We start from the raw sequence: 25,749 nt of genomic DNA on the forward strand, positions 1-25,749 counted from the left end.
TGGGCCTCAATTTCCCCATAATGGCCCCGAGGCTAGCTGCCCCTATGGTGCCTGCCTTGATGAGCCTGATCCCTGGCCTCCACAGGTCCTGAACCTCTTCCTGGCTCTGCTGCTCAGCTCCTTCAGTGCAGACAACCTCACAGCCCCTGACGATGACGGGGAAATGAACAACCTCCAGTTAGCCCTGGCACGTATCCAGCGAGGCCTGCGCTTCCTCAAGCGGACCACCTGGGACTTCTGCTGCGGGATCCTCCAGCGGCGTCCCCAGAAGCCTGCAGCCCTCGCCAGCCACGGCCAGCTGCCCAGCTGCATGGCCACCTCCAGCACCCCACCACCCCCGGAGTCAGAGAAGGCGCCTCCGGCCCGCAAGGAGACGCGGTTTGAGGAAGACGAGCGGCCGAGCCAGGGACCCCCCGGGGATGCAGAACCTGTGTGTGTGCCCATTGCTGTGGCTGAGTCAGACACGGATGACCAAGAGGACGATGAGGAGAACAGCCTGGGCACGGAGGAGGAGTCCACTAAGCAGGTGACTGCCCCACCCCCCGCATATATGCAGCACCTACCTGTACAGGGCCCGGGTCTGTGCTTGCCAGGGCTCCCAGCCTTGCTTCACGCAGCTGACCCTGCCACCCTCAAGAGGCAGCGTCACAGTGGGGTGCTGAGGCCAGCTGTCAGCCCTCTCTTCCCAACCCAGCCCTGAGGGGACCTTGGAAGGGGCTATTGTCCATTGTTTGCCTGATACTAGCCAGGAGCAGCGAACTGTACAGAAAGGGGAACTGAGGCATGGCAAGAGAGAGACTTGCTAGGAGTGCCTCGCACACCTACGACAGAGTCAGCACTCCTGCCCACCCCTTTTCCCCCAACCATCGTCCCCCTCCAGTACTAATATGGCGGAATGTCTTAGGGAGGGAGGAGTGCAGTCTCCTGACCTCCTGACTGCCCTTTCCCCTCCTCCCAGGCCCAGGACTAACTTGGAGATTTAAAAATAAGCATCCCTAAGATGGCAGGTGTCAGAGACAGCACTATCTTATCTCCCAACCTGTTATTTTTAACACTTAGGACCAGAGTCTGGACAAAAGAGACAGTGCCCCCAATCCCCTCAGTTCTCCCGTGGCCTGAGCCAAGCACAGATGGCTTCTTCTTAGGTCTTTAGGTCAAGCAGTGAGTGGTTCTCTGTCTGACTGGGCCCGTCCTCACTGCTTGCTGTGGGCCTGCGCCGGTTGGGTCTGCTGTGAAAGGACACTGCTCCCCACGTGGGGAGTTGCTTCCACATCGTTCTGCCTCCCAGTGGTCCCAGAGGCCAGCTTCTACCCCTTCGGTCAGGCTGTGGGACAGGGACAGTGTAAGCTGGGGAAGGGCAGTGCTAGCAGTTCCCAGACCACGGCTACCAGTTATCTCCAGGATGCTCCCTTTCCTGCTCCTCTCCTTCTCTTGAGGCTGTTGGCTCTGGCTCCCCGGGGCCAGTGTGCGTGCATGTGTGTGTGTGCGTGCACACGTGTGTGGAAGGTGCCATGCAGAGTGCCGTGGGAACTCATGGGGGAGGTCTGTATGTCCCTCCTAAGTGGAGTTGCCAGCATTTGGGAACTGGGCAGTGCACCCCAGCCACACCCTTCCGGGGAGTGGGAGGAGGGGAGACTTAGGCCAGACTGACCAGGATCCTCCCAGAGGGAGAGACCTTCGGTGACCTGAGGCCCCATGAAGAGGGCAGGAGGCAGTGCTCCAGTTGCTTATGTGGGGCCCTGGGACACTCGGCCAGGGAGCTCATGGGCTGGGGGTCTCTTCGGCAGGAATCCCAGCCTGTTTCCGGCAGCCCAGAGGCCCTCCCAGAGCCCAGGGCCTGGAGCCAGGTGTCAGAGACCCCCTCCTCCGAGGCCAGTGTGGCTCAGGCAGACTGGCAGCAGCGGCGGAAAGTGGAGTCCCCGGCCCCAGGGTGCAGTGAGGTAACACACACCTTTGTCCCTGAAGCCAGCGGGGTGCCGCACTTGGATCGGAGCCAGTCTGAGGGGTTCTCGCACACACCTGCATTTCCTGGTGGGAGCCATAGCCACGGTCACAGGCAGTGTGGGAGACCTGTCCGCAGAGGGGGGCACGGGCAGCCCTGCCCTGACAGGGGAGGGGTGGCATGGGGCCCAGAGCTTCTGGAAGGTTCTGGAAGCTGCCAGCCTCCGTGTGCTCCGTGTGCTAACCCTACCCCCCCCCCCCGTGTGCTCATCCCTCCTCACTCAGTTCCCATGCTTTGGTCCTCTTTGGCAAATGTTTGTCCTGTGAATTACCCCATTCCAGGGGACTTTGGGGGCCCCTGAGAACAAGTTCTTGAAGCACTGGCCACCAGCAGCTTCTCTCCTGGACTAAGGCCGAGGCCGCAAACGGGAGGCCTAATCTAGGGTTTTGTTCTGGCTACAGAAGGATTTTAATTTGAATATGCTACGAACATTTAAAACTTGGTAGCTTTTATGTAAAAAAACAAAAAACAAGAAAACAAACAAAAATTCTGCATTGAAATGCAGAAAAAAAGTAGGAAAAATGAAAAAAAAAATTGGAAGAAGAACCACCCCGCCGGAGACAAGTGATGACCACCTCCATGACACTGACTAGAACTCCCTGGTTTGCCACATACCCACATGCTTAACTTCATTCCACAACTTGCAAGCATTCCACACCTGTAAGCATTTGAGTCTGCAGCCCCTGAGCTAAAGGACTGCGGCGTTGGTCATGCTCCCTGACCCCACACAGCCACCCCCCGTGCATGCCAAGCATGGTGGAAGGTAGAGGGCAGGTGTTCAGAGGCAGAGCAGCCTGACCCTAACCCTTGGTCCAGCAACTGTGACTTGCTTCAACGGAATGTTGTACCTTTTGTGCAATGGGTTTATAGGAGACTTTGTGATCATGATCAGCTCTGGAGCACGAGCACCTGCTGGAATCTTCATCCTGACAATACAGGTCACTCTTCTGCCCTGGAGGTTCTGACACAGAGGCATGTGGGAGCAGGAAGATGCAGGAGGGGTCCAAAGTCATGGAGAGGGAGGGTTTTCATACTGGAATGATGACACTTCTTCGTCTCCTCAAATCAGTTCATGGTAGGACCCATCAAAGGAAGAGAGAGGTGGGCTGGGTGTTCCTGGACAAGGACCCCTCATCCCACCTGCAGCGGGTTCCTGAGAACCTATCTCCCAGCCAATGCCCCCTGGTACTTTGTGCAGCTCCAGCGTCTGAAAAACAAAGTAGTGCGGAGATCTCCTCTGGCTTGTGCCTTTCCCAGTTCAACTGCGCAACGAAGTGGGGGGCAGAAGGATGAGCCCTCAAAGCCACGGGGACCCCAGAAGGGCCAAGGCTCCACCCTGCACCCAGAAGCCCTCTTGACTTTCCCATCAGCATCCAACCCTTCCCCATCACAAACGCCAAAACTGAAGAGGACTTTGAGAAAGCAGCAGAGGGAGTCACGGAAAGAAGGGAAAAGAAGACGGCTTTAGGAGCAGAGGCAGGCCAAGGACTCCAGCCAGCTCATCTCCAAGTGGAGCATAAGGCTGAGCTACCCAGGCATGCCCACTTGGCTGGCACCATAGACAGGATCCAAGGCCACCAAAGGCTTCCCTTCCCTCTCAGAAGCCTCTTGCCCCTGCCACGCCTTCTGTAGGGTAGGCTCCTAGGAGCAGAGCCTGAGACGGGCGTCCTGAGCCCCCAGAGGGAGTGCCCCCAGATAAGCTGATAGGGAAGAGCGAGAAGAAGGATGAAACCAATGAAAAAGCTCCGAAAGTCTCGGTCCTGGATTCAGGCCTCAGCCTGGTCCAGTGGGGAGTCCTGGGGCACACACTGCACATGGCATTGTCCCACTACCCCCTCCCCAGGCAAGGGGCTGGCCTCATGTCTTCCGACATCTGTGCAACAGTGGGTGTCAGCCACCTGTGGCTTGGGTTGAAACCCACAAGCTATTACGGGGCATGGCCACTCCCTGGCTATAGACCGTGTTCGGAAGAAGGGGCCAGCTCCACATCAGTGTTCATGGTGCAGTGGACCTACCAGAGGGAACTGGGCCGAGCACTGGCAGTGACCACTACTGCCTCCCCCAGTGACCGCATCCACATGGGACCGACGGACACTCGCAACGCCGCATGCCCACGGTTCTCTGTAATCAGATTATTCAAGGGCTGGCTGGCAGAGCCCTGTGTGGCCAGGCAGGGCAGTCTCCAGGCCCTTCTTGCTTTGACTCCGGGCTCTGCTCATCACCCCAGCACTCATGAACTGGCAAGAAGCGTCGGTTGGGTGGCTGGCCCGTGCTCTCTGTGTCTGACCCCATACCGGTGTGTGCCTTTGGCCTGGTTCGGACTCTGTTCTGGGTGTGGGGGGCATGCCTGTTTCCACTGCATGTGCCAAGCTGCCACTGTGTGTCCTTGTCCGAGTGTGTGCCCGTGTTGCCACCCATGTCTGTCTCTTCCCAGCTGGACACATTCCCCAACCCCAGTGCTTTCCAGTACCCCCTGCACCTGACCCTAGACCCCAGCAGACTAGAGCCACAGACTCAGGAGCCTCTGAAGTCCAACCTCAGTTCAACCTGGGGCAGGTTACCACCCACCCACCCTGGGCTCAGATTTCCAGGTTATGCAGTGGGAAGAAGTCTGGGCACCTCCCCTCAGGGAGCCCCTGGCTGCCCCAGACTCGGGGCTCAAGGCTGGAGCTTCTACGTGACCCTCATTCACCCCATCCCACACCCCTGTCCACAGACTCACGAGGACAGCTACTCAGAGGGAAGCACAGCAGACATGACCAACACTGCTGACCTCCTGGAGCAGATCCCTGACCTGGGTGAGGATGTCAAGGATCCGGAAGACTGTTTCACTGAAGGTACTGCCCTGAGTGGCCCTTTGCCAGAGCCTCAGCCCCACCGGGGCAGGGGGGGCGGTGTGTGGGCAGAACAGCTAGCAGCTCCTTGGGGCCCAGGGCCATGTTGCACCTCACCCTGACCCCAATGCTTGCTCTCCCTCCACATCCCTCATGACCTGGGGGGCCCCCTCCTTCTACCCAGGACCTGATGACACCCTTGCCCGTGGACTGCTGGGCTGGGCAGCTGTGGGTCAGCTGCACGGAAGACCCATGACTGCATTGGTAGAATGACAACACGAGTGTGTGACCCCCAGCAGCAGGGGCTCCATCCTCTTCCCCATGCCTCTAGCACACGGTGCCTGGCTCGTTGCAGGCCTTCTGTAAATACTCACCGGTGGTGACATGTGCCCGTCATCAGCATCTGTGGCTTTTATGAATTGGTGGTGAATATTCAGAAGGCAACTGGGGATAAAATGAGAGTTTCCCCTCCACATGGCATGTCCTCTGGGGCTATCAGTGAGGGCTTTGCCCTTGCCATGGCTCCAAAACTGCAAACGTGGAAAAGACCCAGGGACCGAGTACTCCAGGAGTTCTGGAATATCCCCCCAGGGGGAGAATTTCCCAGGTGAGCAGAGGAGAAACTGGTGCTCAGCCCAGCCCAGCCTTCCCTCTGCTCAGATCTGCCAGGCCCTTTACCCACTCACTGGATGCCTAGTCCATCCGGCCTTTCCACAGAGCTCTTGCTGAGCATGGGCCCCTGAGGACAGCACTGCAGTGCTCCCTGCTGTCCCATCACACCTGCCTATCACGTCACCCTGTTCACTACTCCACGTGATAACCTCGTTCTCTCAGTCACCCCTTCCGAGGGGTGGGCATCTGCAGGCCCCGGATTGGGCCTGACCCTTCCTTCCCTCCCCTCCACAGGCTGCGTCAGGCGCTGTCCTTGCTGCACCGTGGACACCACGCAGGGCCCCGGGAAGGTCTGGTGGCGACTGCGCAAGACCTGCTACCGCATCGTGGAGCACAGCTGGTTTGAGACGTTCATCATCTTCATGATCCTGCTCAGCAGCGGAGCCCTGGTACCCTCCTGGGGCTGCAGGGTTGTGCAGAGAGGGATGGTGGAGCGGGGAGGGCAGGACGGGTAGTCTGCCACTGGGAGCTAGGCCAGAAACTGGGGCAGAACCTCTGCTGTAGATGGGCTTCCCCCGGCCCCTGGCACGGGAGTCAGCTCACAAATTCCCATCGCCACAGCAGGAACGGAAGTCAGAGCCAGAAGGGCTCACGGAGGTCATCTGGCCAGAACCCTGGGTCCTGCCAGAGGGGAATGATTGGCCCCATTTCACAGCTGGCATAGGTCATAGGTCACAGGTCACCAGCCTCCCTCCGCCAAGTGCTGGGGACACACCCACCTGCACCTTGCACCGTTAGGCCATTTCAGTGCAGTTAACGATGCTGCCTGAGATTCCACTGGTAGCTCCCTTCATTCCAGCTGTTCCAGGGTTAGAGGCAGGGCTGTGTAGTTCACACATTGTCACATTTGATCCCAACAACAACCCTTTGCAGAAACATTACATAACCTGCCTAAGGTCCCACCACTTGCAAGCAGCGGATGTGGCAGTCAGATTCAGGAGTCCTTTGTCTTGACCTTCCACTTGTTCAATAGGTCTCTTCTAAGTTTTCCTTCTATCTAGTCCTTTGAGCCGTGGGGAGCAACAACAGGAGGAAGAGACACCAGCCCCGGCCTCACTGGCTGAGAGTCTAGCTGGGGAAACCAGATTCAGTAGGTTTGAGGTAGTCAGAGATCAGCTCATGAGAAAACATTGAAAAAGAATAAATGACTGGGAGGTCAGGGGAACTGGAGCAATCAGGAAGACTTTCTGGAGATAGCAGGTGAAGCTGGGCTATGCAGGACAAGGAGGTTTGCTGAGACCAAGAGTAGCAGGGAGGCCCTCCTGGAATGCCCTATGTGGTTCCCAAGCACCCTATTCTGATCTCTCAGAGTCCATTTAGGAGGAGATGGGATGGCACTGGAGAGGGTTCTAGAAGATGCTGGTGAACGGGGAGATGGGTAGTCAAGAAGACAGAGGAGATAATCACTTTCCTGACCCAGGGGAGCAAGCACTTGATATCGTTGGGGAGGTGAGAACCCCATGTTTGAGCAATTGACAGGAAATGCTTTGAACCCCAGAGCAAGAGCGAAGGGCACTTTGACCCAAGGCTATGTGCCTCCACTCTGTGCCACCTCCTGAGCTTAGGTCATGGGGAAGTGCCATGGCAGTCACCCCTGTATCTCTGGGCCTCTCGTCCCATCCTGTACTCCCCTCCCCTGTTCCAGAGTGGGCCTAGAGACCTGACTTACAGGCCGCATGTTTTACCATTGGCAGCTAGAGCCAAATCTCTGTAGGCTTCAGAGAAGGATGATTTGACAATATGTTAACGAGTTTTGTTTTTAAACAGCCACAAACAAGGGCAGCCAGAGCCATGTAGTCTGGGCTGTGGAGGAAAAACTCAGCCTGGCATAAGTGAGGAGGAGTTTTGGCAAGCAAATGGTGAATCTAATCAGGGTAGACAGCCAAGCACGGCTTTAAAAAAAAACACGTCGATGATATATTGAGAAAAAGAAGTCTGAGTGTGTTATTTAAAGTTATAAACTCGGTTAACAGAAAGCAAACTATATATCCCTTCCAAATTGTTGAAGGGAATTTTCTTTTAAAGAAAACAGAGCTCTTACAGCAGAAGATAGGAGAAAAAAGAAGGAACAAGGCGACATTAAACCAGGAAACAAAAAATATGGTGGCAGAGGGAAAAGCAAATACGTTTTAATAATAATGATAATTGGATAAAATTCATCTTTTAAAAAAGGAAAGGAATCTGAATGGATTTAAAAAACAAAAACAAAGACTTCACCTATGTACTCTTAAATGACAAACCAAAACACTGTCACTCAGAAATAGTAAAAGTAAAATAATAAGATTTATCAGGCAAATGCAATCATGACAAAAATCAGAGTGTTTGTGTCTGTTAATACTAAGCAAGGTTGAATTCAATGTAAAAAATGTGAGATAAAACAAAGCAGGTCACAGCTATAACAAAAATAAAACTACTGGGGCACCTACGTCGCTCAGCAGAGGAGTCTGCTTCTCCCTCTCCTTCTCCCTCTGTGCTCTTGCTCACTCTCTCAAATAAATAAATTTTTAAAAGTAAATAAACTATTATGAATATATTTTTGCTTGGGATTGCATAACACTTATATCAAACAAGAACTATTAGAAAAAAAAAGAAAAAGAAAAAAGTGGCAGTGATGCAATAATACAGGGAGATTTAACCACACTTTTACTAGTTCCTGACAAATCACATAAAAAGAACAAGACTATGAGAGAACTAAATTATGTATATATATGTAGTTAACAAGGTTGATCTAGGGGCGCCTGGGTGGCTCAGTGGGTTAAGCCGCTGCCTTCGGCTCGGGTCATGATCTCAGGGTCCTGGGATCGAGTCCCGCATCGGGCTCTCTGCTCAGCAGGGAGCCTGCTTCCTTCTCTCTCTCTCTGCCTGCCTCTCAGTGTACTTGTAATTTCTCTCTGTCAAATAAATAAATAAAATCTTTAAAAAAAAAAAAAAAAACAAGGTTGATCTAGCCTAATAATAAAAACAATAACATTTAAATAGCACCCACTATGTGCCAGACCCTGTCATAAGCATTTTACAAAGATTAATCCATTTGATTCTCATAATAACTCTAAGAAATGAGTCTGTTATTAAGTCTGTCTTACAGATAAGGAAACTGCTAGATGTAGCAAAAATAGAAAGACTAAAAAACAACAACAAAAACAATCCTTAGAATTGTAAAAGTCATTCTTAAACTGTGGATCAAACAGAAAATAGTTGGATGGTACATTCATGGGTGCTCGTTATATTAAAAAGTAAGCAAATAAATAAAATACAAAGGCTACTCATGGGCCAAAGATGACAGTGTTTGTAAGTCAAAGATTATGATTCAACCAATTCTGTCCACTTAAGATCTAGAAAAATAAGAAAGGAAAATTAGAAGTAGAGAAAAAAAAACTGGCTGGGGAATAAAAAACTAGAAAATAATAATATTGAAAGCACCGCTTGTAGAATGCAGCCAAAGCTGTAATAAGGGGAAAATACATAGGGGCGCCTGGGTGGCTCAGTCAGTTAAACATCCCATTCTTGATCTCAACTCAAGTCTTGATCTCAGGGTCATGAGTTCAGGTGCCATGTTGGGTTCCACACTGGATATGGAGCCTACCTGGGGGGGACAGGGGGAAGGAGGAGAATTCATAGACTTAAACACTTTTATTAATAAATAGAAAGAATGCAAATTAATTATTTAACTCAAGAAATTACAGATGTAGCAACAAAATATTCTTAAGGACAATAAGAAAATAATAAAATTTAAAAAACAAGTTAATCAATTAAAAATAAATAATAAAACTGATATGAAATTCCAAAGCTGATGCCTTGAAAAGTTAATAAAATAGATACACCAGTAGCTAATTCTGATCTCTCACATCTCCAAGGATGGGTTCTTTTGCATTCCCAAGGAAGAAAATAATTCCAGTCCTGTTTAAAATGTTGTAGTGTATGAGGAAAGATGGAAAGTCTGCACATCCTTTTTATACAAGCTAAATAATGCTGATTTTTAAAACCTCAGGTATAACAACGGGAAAACCATGGATTAGTTTTCATACACCATACTTATGAATAGTGTTGCAAATATCTGAAATACATGCAGATAAGAACCAGCAATATACTTTAAAAATTAAATAAGTCATACCAGGTATATTCTAAAATGGGAGAATAGTGCCATACTAGGATATCTATGTATATGAATAGGACAGAGATTTAAAAATATAATTATCTCAATGCATACCTGATTTTTAAAACTCCAGTAAGAGTAGAAATTAAATATATTTCCTTAGTGAAAAATTTGTTCAAATTAACTTCTATTATATCATTAGTAGTAAAGCACTTGAAACATTTTTATGAAAGTCATGAGTAAGAAAAGGTTGCTTTAACTACATTTTAGCTGTAGTTCCATTATTGAATAATAATCTTGAAGTACTAGCCAGTGCAATTGTAAGCACAAAATAACAAGGAATAAATATGACATGAGATGTTGTAAGAGGTACATGCAGAAAACTCTAAAACTTTGCTAAGCACTGTAAAAGAAGACAGACCAATAAGTATACTATAAATACACTCTGGTCTTGGGTATGGGAACTCCATATTAGGTCCTAATGCAGTTAATAATTTCAGTGCAATAACAATAAAATTGCAACATTTTTAAAGGGAATTTGACAAAACATTGCTAATTTTATCTTGAAAATTACTAAAAACGGCCAGGAGAATTCATACTAATTCAGGAACAGACAGAGAGCAATAAAAGCACACAGAGAGGTCCAGTGGGCTTAAGTAAGTATAAAAATGTATTTTATATGGTAAAGTTGACTTCTAATCCATTAATAAAGTGTTGTAATGGTGAAAGCTACTCTGAAAAAAAAATAAAATGGATATTTGCTATTCACCAAAATATATCGGATTTTTAAAACTGTGATATAAAATAATGAAAGTTCAAAAGGCTAAAAAGAAGAAAAGAAGCGTCATTTTTTCCCTCTAGCCTTAGACTAGGTAAGGGCTTTCTTAACATGACACTGAAAGTTTTACTAGGTGAAAATGATAATAAATGATGTAATTCTATTAAATGATATAATAACAAATGAAAATAAAGTGTGAACATCCAGTATGGTAAACAAAAGTAAACAAGATTTTTTTTAATAGGTTGAATTTATTTAATTTGTTTTCTTTTCCAATTTTTTATTTTATTTTAAGATTTTATTTATTTATTTGACAGAGAGAGATCACAAGTAGGCAGAGAGGCAGGCAGAGAGAGGGGGGAACCAGGCTCCCCACTGAGCAGAGAGCCTGATGTGGGGCTTTATTCCAGGACCCTGAGATCATGACCTGAGCCGAAGGCAGAGCTTAACCCACTGAGCCACCCAGGTGCCCCTCAAGTTTTTGTTTAAATTCCAGTTAGTTAATACACACTGTAATATTAGTTTCCAGAGTAGACGTTAGTGATTCATCGCTTACATACAACACCCAGTGCTTGACACACCCCCACCTTCATACCCATTCACCTATTAAGCCCATCCCCTGCCCACCTCCCTCCATCAACCCTCAGTTAGTTCTCTATCATAAAGAGCCCATTTCCTGGTTTACCTCTCCCCCCCCCCCATGTTTATCTGTTTTGTTTCTTAAATTCCACAAATGAGTGAAATTTTATGGTATTTATCTTTCTCTGACTGACATTTCACTTAGCATAATACTCTCTAGCTCTGTCCACATCGTGGCAAATGGCAAGATTTTGTTCTTTTTGATGACTGAGTAATACTCCATTGCACATACATCCCACATCTTCTTTGTCCATTCATCAATCGGTGGGAAAAGTAAACTAGATTTAAAGGCACACAACTGGGATGGAGTGTATAAAACTGTTAACATTTCTGATTAAACCAGATACTCATGTAAAAAAAAAAAATTAGATGAAGAGACACAGGCAGTTTGCAAAAGGGATACTGCAGATATCCAAAGCAATGATGTCAGCATTACTAGCAATAAAATAATTAAAATGTAAGAAAATACAACTTTCATTCTTTAGCCTGAGAAGAGTGACAAAGGAGAAACCCCACCACAGTCAGGGGAGTGGTGAGGAAAGAGCCAACTTGGTGCACTCTGGAGGGAGTGTCTGTCGGTGTCCCCAGCCGGAAATCCTATTCCCAATCTGTACCCAAACTACACCCTTGACCCAGCATCACAGTTCTAGAAATTTATCCTGAACAGATAATCAGACACACTGCTCACTGCAGTGTTGTTTCTTTCTTTTTTTTTTTTTTTTAATTTATTTATTTGTCAGAGAGCGAGCGAGCCAGGGCGAGCACAGGCAGATAGAGTGGAAGGCAGAGTCAGAGGGAGAAGCAGGCTCCCTGCGGAGCAAGGAGCCCGATGCGGGACTCGATCCCAGGACGCTGGGATCATGACCTGAGCCCAAGGCAGCTGCTTAACCAACTGAGCCACCCAGGCGTCCCTGCAGTGTTGTTTCTACTAGTGAGAAATCGGAAACAAATGAAATGTTCGTTAATAGGAGTTTGGGCTAAAAACCCAAGGGTATATGCAAATAAAATATTAGGCAGCCTTTTAAAAGAATACTACATATCACATGTGTTCACATTAGAGACTAAATAAACACTCAAAAGATTGTTTAATGGAAAAAAAGCTTTAAAGCAAAATAGTTTATCTTAGGAAACTGTGTCCTTGTATATACACATAGTGTCAGAAAGAGTTTTGCCCTAACTATTAGCAGTGGTTACTATAATGTCATGAAATCAGAGCTGCACTCTGTTCTTTTTTATAATGTCTATATTTAATTTTTTGTGCACTCATTTTTATAAGGAGGAAAAAAAAACCCACCTACTTTTTGTCTTGAACAACTCCCAGAGTCCATTTTAGGAATCTGAATTATCCTGCCATGCTGTCTACACTGACTGATTAGCCACACATATCCCTGGGTAGTGCACGTCAGGGCTGACGGCATGGACCACCTGGGCCACTGGCTCATGCGGGCCCTGCAGGCTGGCAGGGAGGCCCATAGTGACAAGCAGAGGTGACTCCCCTGGGCCCCTGGTGACGTGTTCAGTTACCTAGCCAGGGAGTCTCCAAGCACACTGTGTGGGGGGAGAGGTGGCTTGAGAGGCCCAGGTACAGATCAGGATAGGAGGTACCAGAGGGCACTTGGGAACCGGCAAAGTTCCTCCGTTGGCTCAGGAATTCAGGTTGAGGCAGAAACGAGGTGGAGAAAGACACCTGCCAGCATCTTAGAAACTCTTGACTCCTGGATTCTGAGGGTTGCAGGAGCTTTGGGCTCCCCAGGATACCTGGTCTTGTTCTTAGTAATGCTAGTAAGACAAACTGTCTTTGCTAGCATTTACTGGAGATTTTGCTTTCGATTAGCTCTCCCTGGTTTTTGTGTGTTTCCATAAACACATTGTAAAGGGGACTTTTAATGATTGTTATCACTGGACACCAATTTTGTGTCCTATGAAAAGTAGGTAGCTGCATCAAGCACATAGCAAAATGGCAACAAAAGGAGGGTTGGTGGGGTTTGCAGCAGGAAGCCCTGAGCTGCTCCTACACACAGCCTCCGTGTTAACCCAGGAGATCAGCACGTTTTCGAGAGATGCACTAGCTCAGAACTGAGCCTCACTCTCCAGCATGAAGCGTTCTCACCACACACTGTGCTTTGTTGTCCTCATACCGTGTGAGATCATTTCATGAGCCAGGAGAGCAATGCTGTTCTAGTCCAGTGTGACCTCTAAGGGGCCCCTCCACAAGGGGGTCTGCTCCTGCCCTCCTGGGCAGCACCTCCTGTTAGAGATGAAGTCTCTGAAGGGTGGGATGGGTGGTGGTTGGAACGTCATGTCCCCCTTGTCTGGCCTGATCTGTAGGCCTTTGAGGACATCTACCTGGAGGAGCGGAAGACCATCAAGGTTCTGCTCGAGTATGCCGACAAGATGTTCACCTACGTCTTTGTGCTGGAGATGCTGCTCAAGTGGGTGGCCTATGGCTTTAAGAAGTACTTCACCAACGCCTGGTGCTGGCTGGACTTCCTCATTGTGGATGTGAGTGCGGCCCAGAAACGGGGAGGGGTGGGGAGACCGGCTGCCAGGGCAGGAAGGAGCTGAAGCAGAGGGACGGGAGGACGGGAGGACGGAGGGACAGGGCAGGTGGGAGTCAGCAGGCTGACGTGAGGCACTCAGCTGGGCCACAGAGCATGCAGAGGGGAGGGAGGCTGCCATCTGAGGTCACAGGAGAGCCCCAGGACCTGCCCATAAGGTTCCCCGGCTGGGAGGGATAGGAACCTGGGTGTGGCCATCAGAACCCCAAATTGGAGAGACAGAGGAGCAGGGGGAGACCTAGGCTTCTGGGGAGACGTGACTCACTACAGGGGAAAGTGAGGAGCAGTCCAAGCAGGAGTGTTCCCCTCCCCCGCCACACACACCGCCCCCTCAGGATGGCCAGAAGTCAGGGAGCAGACTAGCCTGTATCCCAGCACTGCCCATGTGTGTCATGAAGTGTCTATCAGGCCCCCTAGACAGGTGGCCAGTTAAGAACCTCTGTGTCCCCACATGGTAGGAGACTGTCTGTGCAGAGGAGAGAGGGAGCCAAAGGCCAGAGGGGACAAGGCTGGTGAAGGGATTCTGGGCAGGGAGGGGCAGGATCTTCTGGGCTCAGGGAGAAGGTACCGCTGGGGGAAGGTGAGAGAAGGGTGTGGTCACCTGTGACTAAGGGGCTCTGGACTGCTGCCCTGGACAACTGGGTAGCTGGCACAGCTTTTCTGCCTGTCCAGGGAGGGTCTAGGACAGGAGGTGGCATTTCCTCTGAGCACCCAGTTGGCAGATAGAATGGGAGGCCTCTGCCCCACAGCCACCCAGGCCCCAGGACACTGCTGGGTACCAAGCAGGGTGAGCGCAGGGCCCCACGGGGCTCCTGAGCACAGGTGAGTGGGAGAATAACCGGAGGGGAAAATGAGACCCGAGTGTGGAGTGGCCTGAGGGCAGAGGGAACAGGCAGAGATGGAGGGCTCTGGTGAGGCTCACCGTCTGGTGGTGGAGGGTCCTGTGGAATGGAACGTGGGTCAGCATCTGCAGACCCAGAAGGCTTTCCAGAGGGCACACGGGCTTGGCCTCAGGCTCTGCCCACCAGCAGGGGCTGTCCTTCCCATGGTTGCACAAGAGGCCCAAGCGTCTGTTCAGCCCCCACATCCCACTCAGAGGCTAAAGGGAGGAGGGGTTCATCCCAGGTGGGAGGTCAGCCCATGGGTGGCCATAGCAGGAGAGGCTCCTTGGGCTAGTGTGTAGAGACACAGATCCAGATCCTTGGGCTTCTGGTTCAAGCCTCTTTCTATCACCCCAGTGACTGAGAGGATGTTAATGTTGGGGGGAGGGGTTCTAGGAGGACAGAGAGAGCAGGAGGGAAGTCTAGCTGCCCTTCTAGCCTGGGGTCCTCAGAGCCTCCCTGAGAGGAAGGAGAGGACCCAGAAGCCTCCTGCCCTGGGGCTGTAAGAGGGCCCGGGATCCTGGCAGCTCTGCCCTGAGGCTCCTCACCCAGCAGCTTCTTGGGAAGTGGGGCCTGCTGAACGACTCTCCTCAGGGAAGGCAGGGGACAGTTTGCAAGGACTCTGGGAAAGCCCCCCAAGACACCCCCTTGAGGAACTCAGGACTGAGGCTGGGCAAAAGGGATTGTCCAGTGCTTCCCGTCCAGTCCCAGAACTGGAGAGTGAGCTGTGGACAAGGAAACTGAAGCTCTCAGCAGAGAGGGGCCTTGCCCAAGGTCGAGGAGAAGGAAGTGGAGGCTGGAATCCAGCTTTCCTGATGAGGGCCGTGCTGCCCCCTCACTTCACGGGAAATGCCATCTTCAGGCCCCAGGGTCTGGAAAAGGCTATTTCCAGAATCAATCCCTGCTTTTTTTTTTTTTCAATAAATATTATTGGGTATCTACTATCGTAAGTGCTGGGGATCTCGGGGACCAAAATAGACTAAAACCTCTGCTTACATAGAGGAAGGCAACCACAAACAATAAACGTACCCAGTAAGCCAGCTTTACACTCAGAAGCTGACGTGTACCAGGGAGAAATAAGATGCGGAGAACGAAAGGGGATTAAGAGGGCCAGGACGCCAGCAAGGGGAGGGTATAGATGACAACTTTAAATAGGCTGACCAGGTTGGGTTCACTGAGATGACACTGGAGCAAATGTGAAGGAAGCTGGGGTTAGCCAGGCAGAACCTTCCACACAGAGATTGGAACAGCAGTGCAAAGGTCCTGTGGTGGGGCATGCCTGGCATACTTGAGGAACTGCAAGGAGGCCAAGTGGCTGGAGCAGAGTCAGTGGGGAAAGGAAGAGCAGCAGATGAGGTGGAATGGCAAGGGGCAGAGCAGGGCGCCACCATAGAAAACCATGGGCTTTTATTTAGAATGAAGTGGGAAGGCACTGCGACACTCCAAGCATGAGAGTGGCATGAAGTGACTCCTCTTACTGGAGGAGTCCAGGGGGTGGGGGTGGGGCACCCACAGTGGCAGGCATAAGAGTCAGGAGGCCGTGGCGGCTGTCCAGGGGAGAGAGGACAGTGGCCTGGCCAGGATGGTGGCAGTGGCAGTGCTGAGAAGTATTTGGACTTCTGATGTATTTTGAAGGCAGAGCCAACAGGAAATCCTGCCGGGGTGGGCGGAGGGTGTGAGAGACAGAGAGGAGGCAGGGATAACGCCAAGGCTTGTGGCCGGAGCAGCTGGAAGGATGGAGTGGCCCTCAGCTGAGACGGAAGGGCTCTGTGTGGGGCAGGTGCACAAGCTTCAGGGGCACAGACAATGGGGGCAAACTGCTGGGAACGAGGGGACAGACTGGCCAGAGCTGGTCGCTGGGCCGCAGAGTCCCTGCTCGCGTGTCCCACCTTCCAAGATGTCTGATGTTGCAAAGTCCGGCTTTGGGGGAGAGCCCCAGGATTGTCTGTCCACTCACAGTCAGCCGAGGCCCATCCTTCCTTACCAAGAAGAGACTTCTTTGGGGAAAGGCTGGGGAGGCCCAAGAATCTGACTCGAAGGAGGGTCGGTGGGGACCAAAAGCCCAGGCTTTGTGTGCCAGCTCCTCCGTGCAGTGGCTGGCTTGGGAATTCAGGTTTCTATCCATAGAACAGGAAGAATGCATCCCAAGTCCACGGGTTAGTGAGTGCACAGAGCAAGCTCGCTCTCAGCAAAGATCTGAAAGCTGGGACACACTAGTCTCACCCCCAGGCTCCTTGGCCCAGGAAGGCCAGCCCAGTGCGTGGCGGCCACAAAGATGATGCCACTGGAAATAGCACAGACTAGACATGGGGAAAGCCTGCTGGCTCTTCACACTGGCCTTGCTTTAGGTGGGCTGGGAGACCCACCACCCGTCTCTAGAGCTGTCCCCACGGCATTCATGCCCACCTTACCTCCCACAGGTCTCCCTGATCAGCCTGGTAGCCAACACCCTGGGCTTTGCCGAGATGGGCCCCATCAAATCGCTGCGGACCTTGCGTGCGCTCCGACCCCTGCGAGCCCTGTCACGGTTTGAGGGCATGAGGGTAAGGGAGGGTGACTGCCTTCCTGCCAGGGCAGTGGGAGGTGACTCCACTGAGACAACCCAGGTCCACTGGCTGACTGAGAAGCCCAGCCCAAAGCTGGGACTGTGGCCCCCCAGCCTGTAGGGGCAGGGTGCCAAATCTCTAGGAGGAGTGCTGCTGGGCTCACAGGCACCCAAAGGGTGGAGAGCGGTGAGACCCCTCCCCCTAGGCCTGCCACCTCCTGCTTCCGCTCTGGGGCGGGGGGCCATCTGTGTGTGTGCTCTGCCTCCACGGGCCCGCCTGTGTGCCCTCCTCCTGGCAGACACAGGCTGTCTTCTTGGTCTGCCATGGGCAGCACGGCTGTGCCAGTCAAGGTGAAGGAAACAAGGAGGGAGCAGCTCTACCCTCACCATCACACAGCGGTTGGCATTTACTTAGCAAACTCTTTCACACTGATCTCTAAGTGCAGAGCCCTATGCATTTTTTAAGTCATCAAATTTCACCAAAGAATATGTGCATATAAGACAACTTTAAAGGCCCCACCAAGGCGCCTGGGTGGCTCAGTTGGTTAAACCTCTGCCTTCAGCTCAGGTCATGATCCCAGGGTCCTGGGATCAAGCCCCACATAGGCACCCTGCTCAGCAGAGAGCCTGCCTCGCCCTCACCCTCTCCCACTCCCCCTTGCTGTGCTCTCTCTCTCTCTCTCTGTGTCAAGTAAATAAATAAAATCTTTTAAAAATAAAATTAAATAAAAACCTCACCAAGAAAAAACATTACCCCATAATACATAGCAAGAAAACAAACATGTGTGTGCATTTGTGTGCACATGTGTTTTTTGTTTTTTTACAAAACCTGCGCAGTTCTGCTGCGGCTTCATCAGCCACACCTCTGTGTCTCTTGCTGACCCAGCAGGCTCCATCCCACAGCCCCCATTTTGTTGATGGTTTCAAACTTTGCCCACACCCCTATGAGGGAAACAGGTCACTTATTCCTGGTGCGAAAGCATTCACAAGTGAATCATCCCACCCCAAGTTCAATGTCTCTTGGGATTAAGGGCATTTGATTCCCAAGGGCTGTGGAGGAGATGGGAGTAGCCTTGAGTGCCTCTGCTGGGGCTGTCGGCCATGAGCCACCTCCATGGTTTCCACCCTGTTCATCATGCCTGCTGGGGACAAGGGAACCCTCCTCACCTGCACGTGTCCGCATCACCCGTCCCAGCCCCATGCTCACCATATGGCCCCACACCAGCGTCACTTCCAGTCAAACACCTTCCTGGCTCCAGGATGGTTGGACACTCGGCCCTCAGGGGAGCAGAGCCCACTGTATGCCTTTGCCAAGGAAGCCTCCCTGGGTTGCTCTGAATTTCGATGACAAGACCAACACCAGGGCTCCACGGGGTCAGAGAGCTGCTCACGGGAAGGCAGAGGCCCAGGGAGGGCCCACACCAGACCACCACCACCTCCGCCCTCTCAGCTGGGCTCTCACCACAGTGTTGGAGAACTGCCAATGCCCCCACCAGACATGCCTCACAGAGGTCCCCGGGGCATCCTTTAGGGAGAACACCCATCCTTCCTAGTAACAGCAACCTTAAAATGAACCAGAAACTTAGCTCAAAGTTGTGTCTCTGGAGGCCCTTTCCCATCAGACTGCTGGCATACTTAACTAGAGAGACCCTGTTGAAAATTCAGTGTGAAGGTCATGAATTCAGGGCAGGAGGACCAGAAGGGAAAGGCAGAGTTTCCGGAGTTGCAGCAGACATTAGTGTGCAAAAACAACAAAAAGTGTGTGTGTGTTCTCTACCCCCCCCCCACCAACCCCCCATCATCTCTCCTTTTATTCCCCATCAGGGCTTCCACGCAGGGTGGAGTTAAGTAGGGGAAGTAGGGGCATGGGTAGGCGCATCTTGAAAAGGGCATATGCTCTGGGCACTCCCAGGAACAGAGCCTCTTCTCTGTCCACTTGAGGTCGTGGTCAATGCCCTGGTGGGCGCCATCCCATCCATCATGAATGTCCTCCTCGTCTGCCTCATCTTCTGGCTCATCTTCAGCATCATGGGCGTGAACCTCTTCGCGGGGAAGTTTGGGAGATGCATCAACCAGACTGAGGGAGACCTACCTTTGAACTACACCATTGTGAACAACAAGAGCGACTGTGAGTCTTTCAACGTGACTGGTGAACTGTACTGGACCAAGGTGAAAGTCAACTTTGACAACGTGGGGGCCGGGTACCTGGCCCTTCTGCAGGTGGTAAGTCCTGGAGGGGAGAGACTTCCTTCCTCCCACTGGCTGTCCAGCAACAGGCTCCTTCACCCACAGTGTGGGCAGGAGGGGGACAGTGGGTCCCCTCTGGGTCCTCACAATAGGGTCACTCTGCCCAAAGGAAGCTAAGGAAACTCTAGGACTTTTTGGCTCCTTGGCAAGTCCCTGGATTTTCCATTCTAGAACAGGTGCCACATTCTCTAAGAAGCATGGCATGGGGGTTCAGCACTGAGGCAGACCCAGCTCCCCAGCCAGTGGCCAAGTTGACAGCCTCATGCTACCAATTTGGCAGTGTGATGACACAGGTTAAAAATCAAAGACCAGAGACACACAGAGACTGAACTATTAGCCACACAGTGACTCCAGCCTTCTGTTACGAGATGACAAGCATCTCGTCACCTTGGGTGCTCTCCAGCAGCTGGTTTCCAGAGCATACCCAGCCCTCTCTGCACCAGACAGGGCTTCCTGGCACGGGGAGCTGAAGTAGCTTGCCTGCTCTGGGGCAGCCTCAGTTTCCCCATCTGCCCTGCCTGTGTCCAAAGAACTCTCAGACATGAAAGTTTGTATGGGCAGTTGTACCCATACAACTCTGTCAAGACTCTGTAGCCTTGACAGCAGACAGAGTCTTAACACAGAGAACCATAACTTGCTTCACTTGCTACCCCAGTCTTAAGCCCAGAGACCTGTTTCTAGTCCCCAAAGCAGAGGAGCACTCAGTGGGCTCTCATCTGAAAATTTAATGCACATCTACTCGCTCCTCCAGCTCTCCCTTCAATCCCAGGGGTAGCTTTTTCCAAAGACTCCCTGAAATACCTCCTAGAGGGCAAGATTAGAGCCAAATCCAGAGAGCCTTCTGTCCCAGAGACTTCCCTCTAAAGGTCAGCACTTGGAAGGAAAGGCCATTCCAACAGAACGACATAGTGGCCAGAAAAGCAGTCACAAGCATCTCGTCACCTTGGGTGCTCTCCAGCAGCTGGTTTCCAGAGCATACCCAGCCCTCTCTGCACCAGACAGGGCTTCCTGGCACGGGGAGCTGAAGTAGCTTGCCTGCTCTGGGGCAGCCTCAGTTTCCCCATCTGCCCTGCCTGTGTCCAAAGAACTCTCAGACATGAAAGTTTGTATGGACAGTTGTACCCTGAAAGGAGGCTTGGGGCAGGATTGGCTTTTGCCGAGGACAAAGGTGAGACCCCCTGGATAGTCAGCCTCACCACCAAGCATGTCTCTCAAGTTCTTCCACAATCTTCATAGCAACCCAGGCTGGGGCGGATGGCGCAGCCAACACCAGAACCCTGTGGCATCTGGCCGCCTCCTCTGCTGCCTTGGGGCAGCAGTCTTGTGTGGGCTCATGGGAGCTGATTGTTGCATTTTCAGATATTTTGCAAGCCATGGTTAAAAATCAGATGTTATAAACTTATAATTCATTAAGTGATATTAAAACAAAATCACAGGGTGGCTGGCCAGCTCAGTCAGAGGAACATGCCACTATTGACCTCAGGATGGTAGGTTCAAGCCCCATGTTGGGTGTAGAGATTACTTTAAAAAATAAAATTTAAAACAAAATTCACTATTACCACCTATTATCATGTATGCCCCTGAGGTTGATCATATGTGCTGTAACCATACAGTGGAGACTACAAAGCCCCACTCCTATGTGTCTCTTCCCACATCTGTGTTCAGTAACAGCCTGTTGGTAACTTGAAACTGACCATGGCGGAAGTGTTTACCCAGAAAAACTGGCAAACACAACAATCAGGGCTTTGTTCTCTTCTGGAAAACCATTTGTTAGCCACTTACCAACACACCACTGGCAAAAGGACCCCCCTTAAGTATGAGGGGAGGTGGGCATGCTTCAGGGCCATCCTGAGAGGCCACAGAGCAGAAGCCACAGGCTGCTCTGAGGTGCACGACAGAGGGGACCAGGTCGGGACAGGGATCTACCGCTCTGTCGCTGACATCTGCTGTAGGACTGCATCGTTTTAGAATCTGGAATGAAGGTAGATCTGATAGGCAGACCTCCTTCAGGCCTTCTCAATCTCCTAGCCAACTTCAAGAAACTTCTTAACCCACTCCACAGCCTCCTTACAGTATGAGCTCAGCCAGCCTCCCCTCCGCCTCCAGCCCTGAACAAGGCCTTTTCCTGACCACATAGCCATGTGTGGACCTGGCCAAAGGGCCAGGGCACGATGCTTGCTTCTCGTAGGAAGCTGTTGCCTGACCTCATCTGTCCGGACAAGAGCCCCTCATAGCTCAATAGATGCAAGTTCACTGATTCTTACTCTTGTCTTTTCCTTCCAGGCAACATTTAAAGGCTGGATGGACATTATGTATGCAGCTGTGGACTCCAGAGGGGTAGGTAACCATGCTGGCCTCTCCCACCAAGTCAGGCAACTGAGGCTCCAGAACGCTTGGCCTCTAGCGCCTCAGTGCCCACACCCAACAGCCCACCCCATAAGGACCAGTGTCTTGTGTCAACCTGCAGTTGAGAAGGCCCTGGAAGGCCCAGGCCAGGCCCTGGGGCAAAGTTGCATGATCTCCCAAGGAACCCCAAATCCTCAAATATCTTTCCAATTAACTTCACTGTAATTTACGTGAATCTTGGTCTTACCCAAGAAGAGACCGGGTGGAAGAAATAAAGACGCAGATCAAGTTTCTTCTGTGTCCTTATACCCTAGCCCATCACAGTGTCAGCCCCCAGCCATCACTCTTCTGAACTCCGGCCCTGCCCGCCCTGGCCCGCTCTGCATACACAGACACAGACACGCAGCCCTGGGCTGGTGCCCTCGCTCCGGACACACCCTCTCTCCCAGGCAGCCCTGCCCCATTCCTGCCAGCCTGACTCCTGTGTCTGGCTTCTCCCCCTCAGTATGAAGAGCAGCCGCAGTGGGAATACAACCTCTACATGTACATCTACTTCGTCATCTTCATTATCTTCGGGTCTTTCTTCACCCTGAACCTTTTCATCGGTGTCATCATCGACAACTTCAACCAACAGAAGAAAAAGATACGTAGAGCACCTGCTCCCCGTGGGCCAGCAGGGGAGGGCTGGGTACCAGGGGACTGAGGAGCCATTCTGGCCCTGGCCCCATTCTGCCTTCCTGCTGGGGACAACCGGTCTTCCTCCTATGCTGCTGGAGTGGGTGGGAGAGGGCTGTGTCCTTGACATAACAGCCCCCCAACCCGTAAGAGTGAAAGGAGGGATGCCATGCCTGCCCTAGCCTACCTGACCCGGGAGGCTCCTGAGAGGAGCTGGGCTGAGGGATGGGACTACTCACCCAGTCCAAAATTGAAACAGTGGCCTGGGGTCTCTTCAGCGCTACCAGCTAGGCAGAGAGAACGTCCAGGGTGGCTGAGCTGAACAGAGGAGAGGGTGGGGGATGGGGACTGGATTTGCACCTCCCAAAGCCAGAGAGGCCTCAGAGTAAAGGGAGACAGGGACCCTGCAAAAGCAGATTTGGGGAGGACTCTCTGGTGCAGGATAGGGACATACTCCTTTCCACCAGGAGAAGAAGTGAGGAGGAGGCTGGCCAAGGCACCCAAATCAAGGAGGCAAGATCCCTATATGCCCCATGCCAGAGCCCCTCAGAACCCCAAAATGAGTCTGGTGCTGTCTCTCTGCACTTAGGGGGCCAGGACATCTTCATGACCGAGGAGCAGAAGAAGTACTACAACGCCATGAAGAAGCTGGGCTCCAAGAAACCCCAGAAGCCCATTCCGAGGCCCCTGGTGAGCCAGCTTCTGATTCAGCAAGAGTGGAGAGTTGGGCTGGGGGGGCCTGGGAAACCCCAAACCCCGGGACTACTGAATTTTCCAATGAAAGCCTAAGTGAGCTTGCCCAAACTGTCCACTCAGATTTGTGTATTTCCTTAATAGTAAAAATTCTTAAATATGTACCTTTCAAATTCATTAATCAATAGAGTTTTTATAGGATGATATCACTGGAAGCAGTTTTACACTACAGAAAATGGAAATCTGAAAAGTTTGGGAAAGTTGCTCCAAGAATGTATTAAGGAAAATAACACAGGATTTGACATCTTGTTTAATCCTTTCTCTATAGTACCACAAACAGTTTGCCGATGTCAGGAGTGGGGTTTGGACCCAAAAGGCTAGAAAAAGTGCCAGGAAGACCACAAAGAAGACTTATCATGCATTTGATCTATTCAGAGACTGAGGAAGTGTTGAAAACAGGGCTGTGAAAAATCAATACTCTTTAAAATATGATATGTGATATTTTAATATGAACATTTTTATTTGGGCATTTTTAATCTGATGGTATTTAATGTAAAAGAATGAAAGAACATGAAACTGCTTCAAAATTTAATCCCCCCCAAAAAAAAATCAACCAGGGCCATCGGTCAGTGGGTCAGTGCAGGGACGGAGGGGCTCTGTCAGGCATCTCAGATTCCTGAAGGAAGTGAGGAAGGCATGGGCAGCTGTTCCAACCAGGAGGGCCCTCTCCCGTGGGAGTCCTTCTCCTCTGAGTGCGCCCTCTTCCCCTGCCAGAGTGTGAGAGCAAGGCAGCCTCTGTCTACCCACCCCCATTCACAGCCTCTTCCTTCAGGAGACGAACTCAGCCTGAGTCCCCTGGCAGGTGGTGCCAGGAGGGACACTCAGTCCCCTGTGAGACTGACTCCCTTGCCTGACCAAGCCATTCTTCAAAAAAGTGGGGGGGAGGGGATCAGTACTCAAAGTAATTAGGTGACATAACCCAAATCACTAGCTAGGAAGTGACTGTACCAGGTTTTTAATCCAGTTCATCAATTTTATCTAATTCCTAGCTTTTCACCATGCTTTGGTTTATGTTAGTTGTGTGTGTGTGTGTGTGTGTGTGTGTGTGTGTGTTATAGTTTTCTCTCTTTCCCCAGATAATCTGAGGTGGCTAACGATTAAAGACACTTAAATATAGTTAATTGAATAAACAGAATCAATTTCATAAAGGATGGAGAAAATTTGTTAACCTGAGGACCAATTACTAGGCTTGAACTTTAAATTTGACCTTGAGCCATCAGACAGTGGGTGCGTGGGTGCAAAAAAGAGAAGCACAGTGAACGATGATGTGTTAGGGAAGGTCCCGATAGGAGAAATCTTTCCTGAAGGTTCAGAAAAGACTTCAGGGAAGAGAGAGCCCGAGAGCTGGGCCTAGAAGCAGGAGAGCCAGGCTGTTTCAGCCTCGTGACCTCCTCTCACCCTAACGGTCTCACCAGAGGGTGGAGAGGCAGAGTGGATGGTCTGGGCTGAGGGGCATCAATAGGCCTATCTGAGGTCCCAGCTGAACCCATCCTTTGCCCCTCCTTCCAGAACAAGTACCAGGGCTTCCTGTTCGACATTGTGACTAAGCAGGCCTTCGATGTCACCATCATGTTTCTCATCTGCTTGAACATGGTGACCATGATGGTGGAGACAGATGACCAGAGCCCCGAGAAAGTCAACATCTTAGCCAAGATCAACCTGCTCTTTGTAGCCATCTTCACAGGCGAGTGTATCATCAAGATGGCTGCCCTCCGTCACTATTACTTCACCAACAGCTGGAACATCTTTGACTTCGTGGTTGTCATCCTCTCCATAGTGGGTGGGTATGCAGGCCTTTCCTCCTGTGCTGTGTCTGTACTTAATGCCAAGTGTACTAGACTCCTTTGTTGTTTCCGATGCATTCCACACCTCTCCCTGTCACACACACACACACGCACACTCACCTCCACAGAGAACTTGTCTGGGAAGGCCCACTCAGGCCAGGGGGGCCATCCTGGCAGAGCAGCCCCATGGGATGCTATGTGAGAGCTTCAAGGATGAATCTCGGAAAGGTAGTTGGAGCTGGACAGGCTTCCCAGCCCTCCCAAGGGAAAGGTGAAAGGAAGAAGAGACTTTCCTAGGGTGAGATGAGTCTCCAGGGATGGGAACAGGTAGCACTCTAGGGTAGAACTGATGCCTGGAAATGGAAAATTCTAGAGTTTAGCCACGAAGATGTGTGCCAGACTCTTTCAGACATCACCCACCTTGTGCAATTGAACTTACAAAGTCTACCTTGAGGCAAGGAGATCATCCAACTAGGAACAGAAGAGATAGGATTCACATTCCATCTGTTCAGGCTGCTATAACCAAACACCAGACTGGGTAACTCATAAACACCAGAAATTCCTTTCTCACAGTTCTGGGTGCTGAAGGTCCAAGATTAAGGCACCAGTGTGGTCATGTCTCCTTGTGAGTGTCCTTCCCCTGGTTCATAACCAGCATCCTCTTGACTATGTCCTCACAAAGTAGAAGGGGCAAGGGAGCTCTCTGGGGTCTCTTTTATAAGGCACTGATCCCACTCATGAGGGCCCCAACCTCATTACCACAGCACCTCCCAAAGGTCTCACCTCCTAATACCATCATCTTTGGGAGTTGGAATTTCAACATACGAATTTGGTAGGAGAGTCAACCATTCAAACCATAACACACGTCCATGTCTGTTGACCTCAGGGTTCAAATCCTCTTTTATTTTTGTTATTTATGTATTTATTTATTGAGTGAATGAG

General features: G+C 51.0%; 1 protein-coding gene across 5 annotated transcripts in view; it reads left to right on the forward strand.

Moving 5' to 3' along the window:
- The window catches only part of SCN5A (sodium voltage-gated channel alpha subunit 5), a 94,607-nt gene that overhangs the window by 63,036 nt on the left and 5,822 nt on the right, over window positions 1-25,749 (forward strand). For 3 of the 5 annotated variants that reach the window (XR_009350841.1, XM_059162056.1, XM_059162055.1), the window contains exons 17-27: window positions 86-526; window positions 1,788-1,940; window positions 4,719-4,839; window positions 5,743-5,897; window positions 13,347-13,520; window positions 16,878-17,000; window positions 18,944-19,225; window positions 21,533-21,586; window positions 22,101-22,242; window positions 22,860-22,960; window positions 24,533-24,803. Coding sequence is in view for 4 of the 5 variants with exons in the window: in XM_059162056.1 (XP_059018039.1) it covers window positions 86-526; window positions 1,788-1,940; window positions 4,719-4,839; window positions 5,743-5,897; window positions 13,347-13,520; window positions 16,878-17,000; window positions 18,944-19,225; window positions 21,533-21,586; window positions 22,101-22,242; window positions 22,860-22,960; window positions 24,533-24,803 (2,017 nt within the window). In the remaining variant the exon portion in view is untranslated. The remainder of the gene's footprint in view (window positions 1-85; window positions 527-1,787; window positions 1,941-4,718; window positions 4,840-5,742; window positions 5,898-13,346; window positions 13,521-16,877; window positions 17,001-18,943; window positions 19,226-21,532; window positions 21,587-22,100; window positions 22,243-22,859; window positions 22,961-24,532; window positions 24,804-25,749) is intronic. The other 2 variants (XM_059162058.1, XM_059162057.1) reach the window with 1 other exon arrangement.

This window comes from Mustela lutreola, chromosome 2, assembly GCF_030435805.1.
Source record: "Mustela lutreola isolate mMusLut2 chromosome 2, mMusLut2.pri, whole genome shotgun sequence".
Taxonomy (NCBI): domain Eukaryota; kingdom Metazoa; phylum Chordata; class Mammalia; order Carnivora; family Mustelidae; genus Mustela; species Mustela lutreola.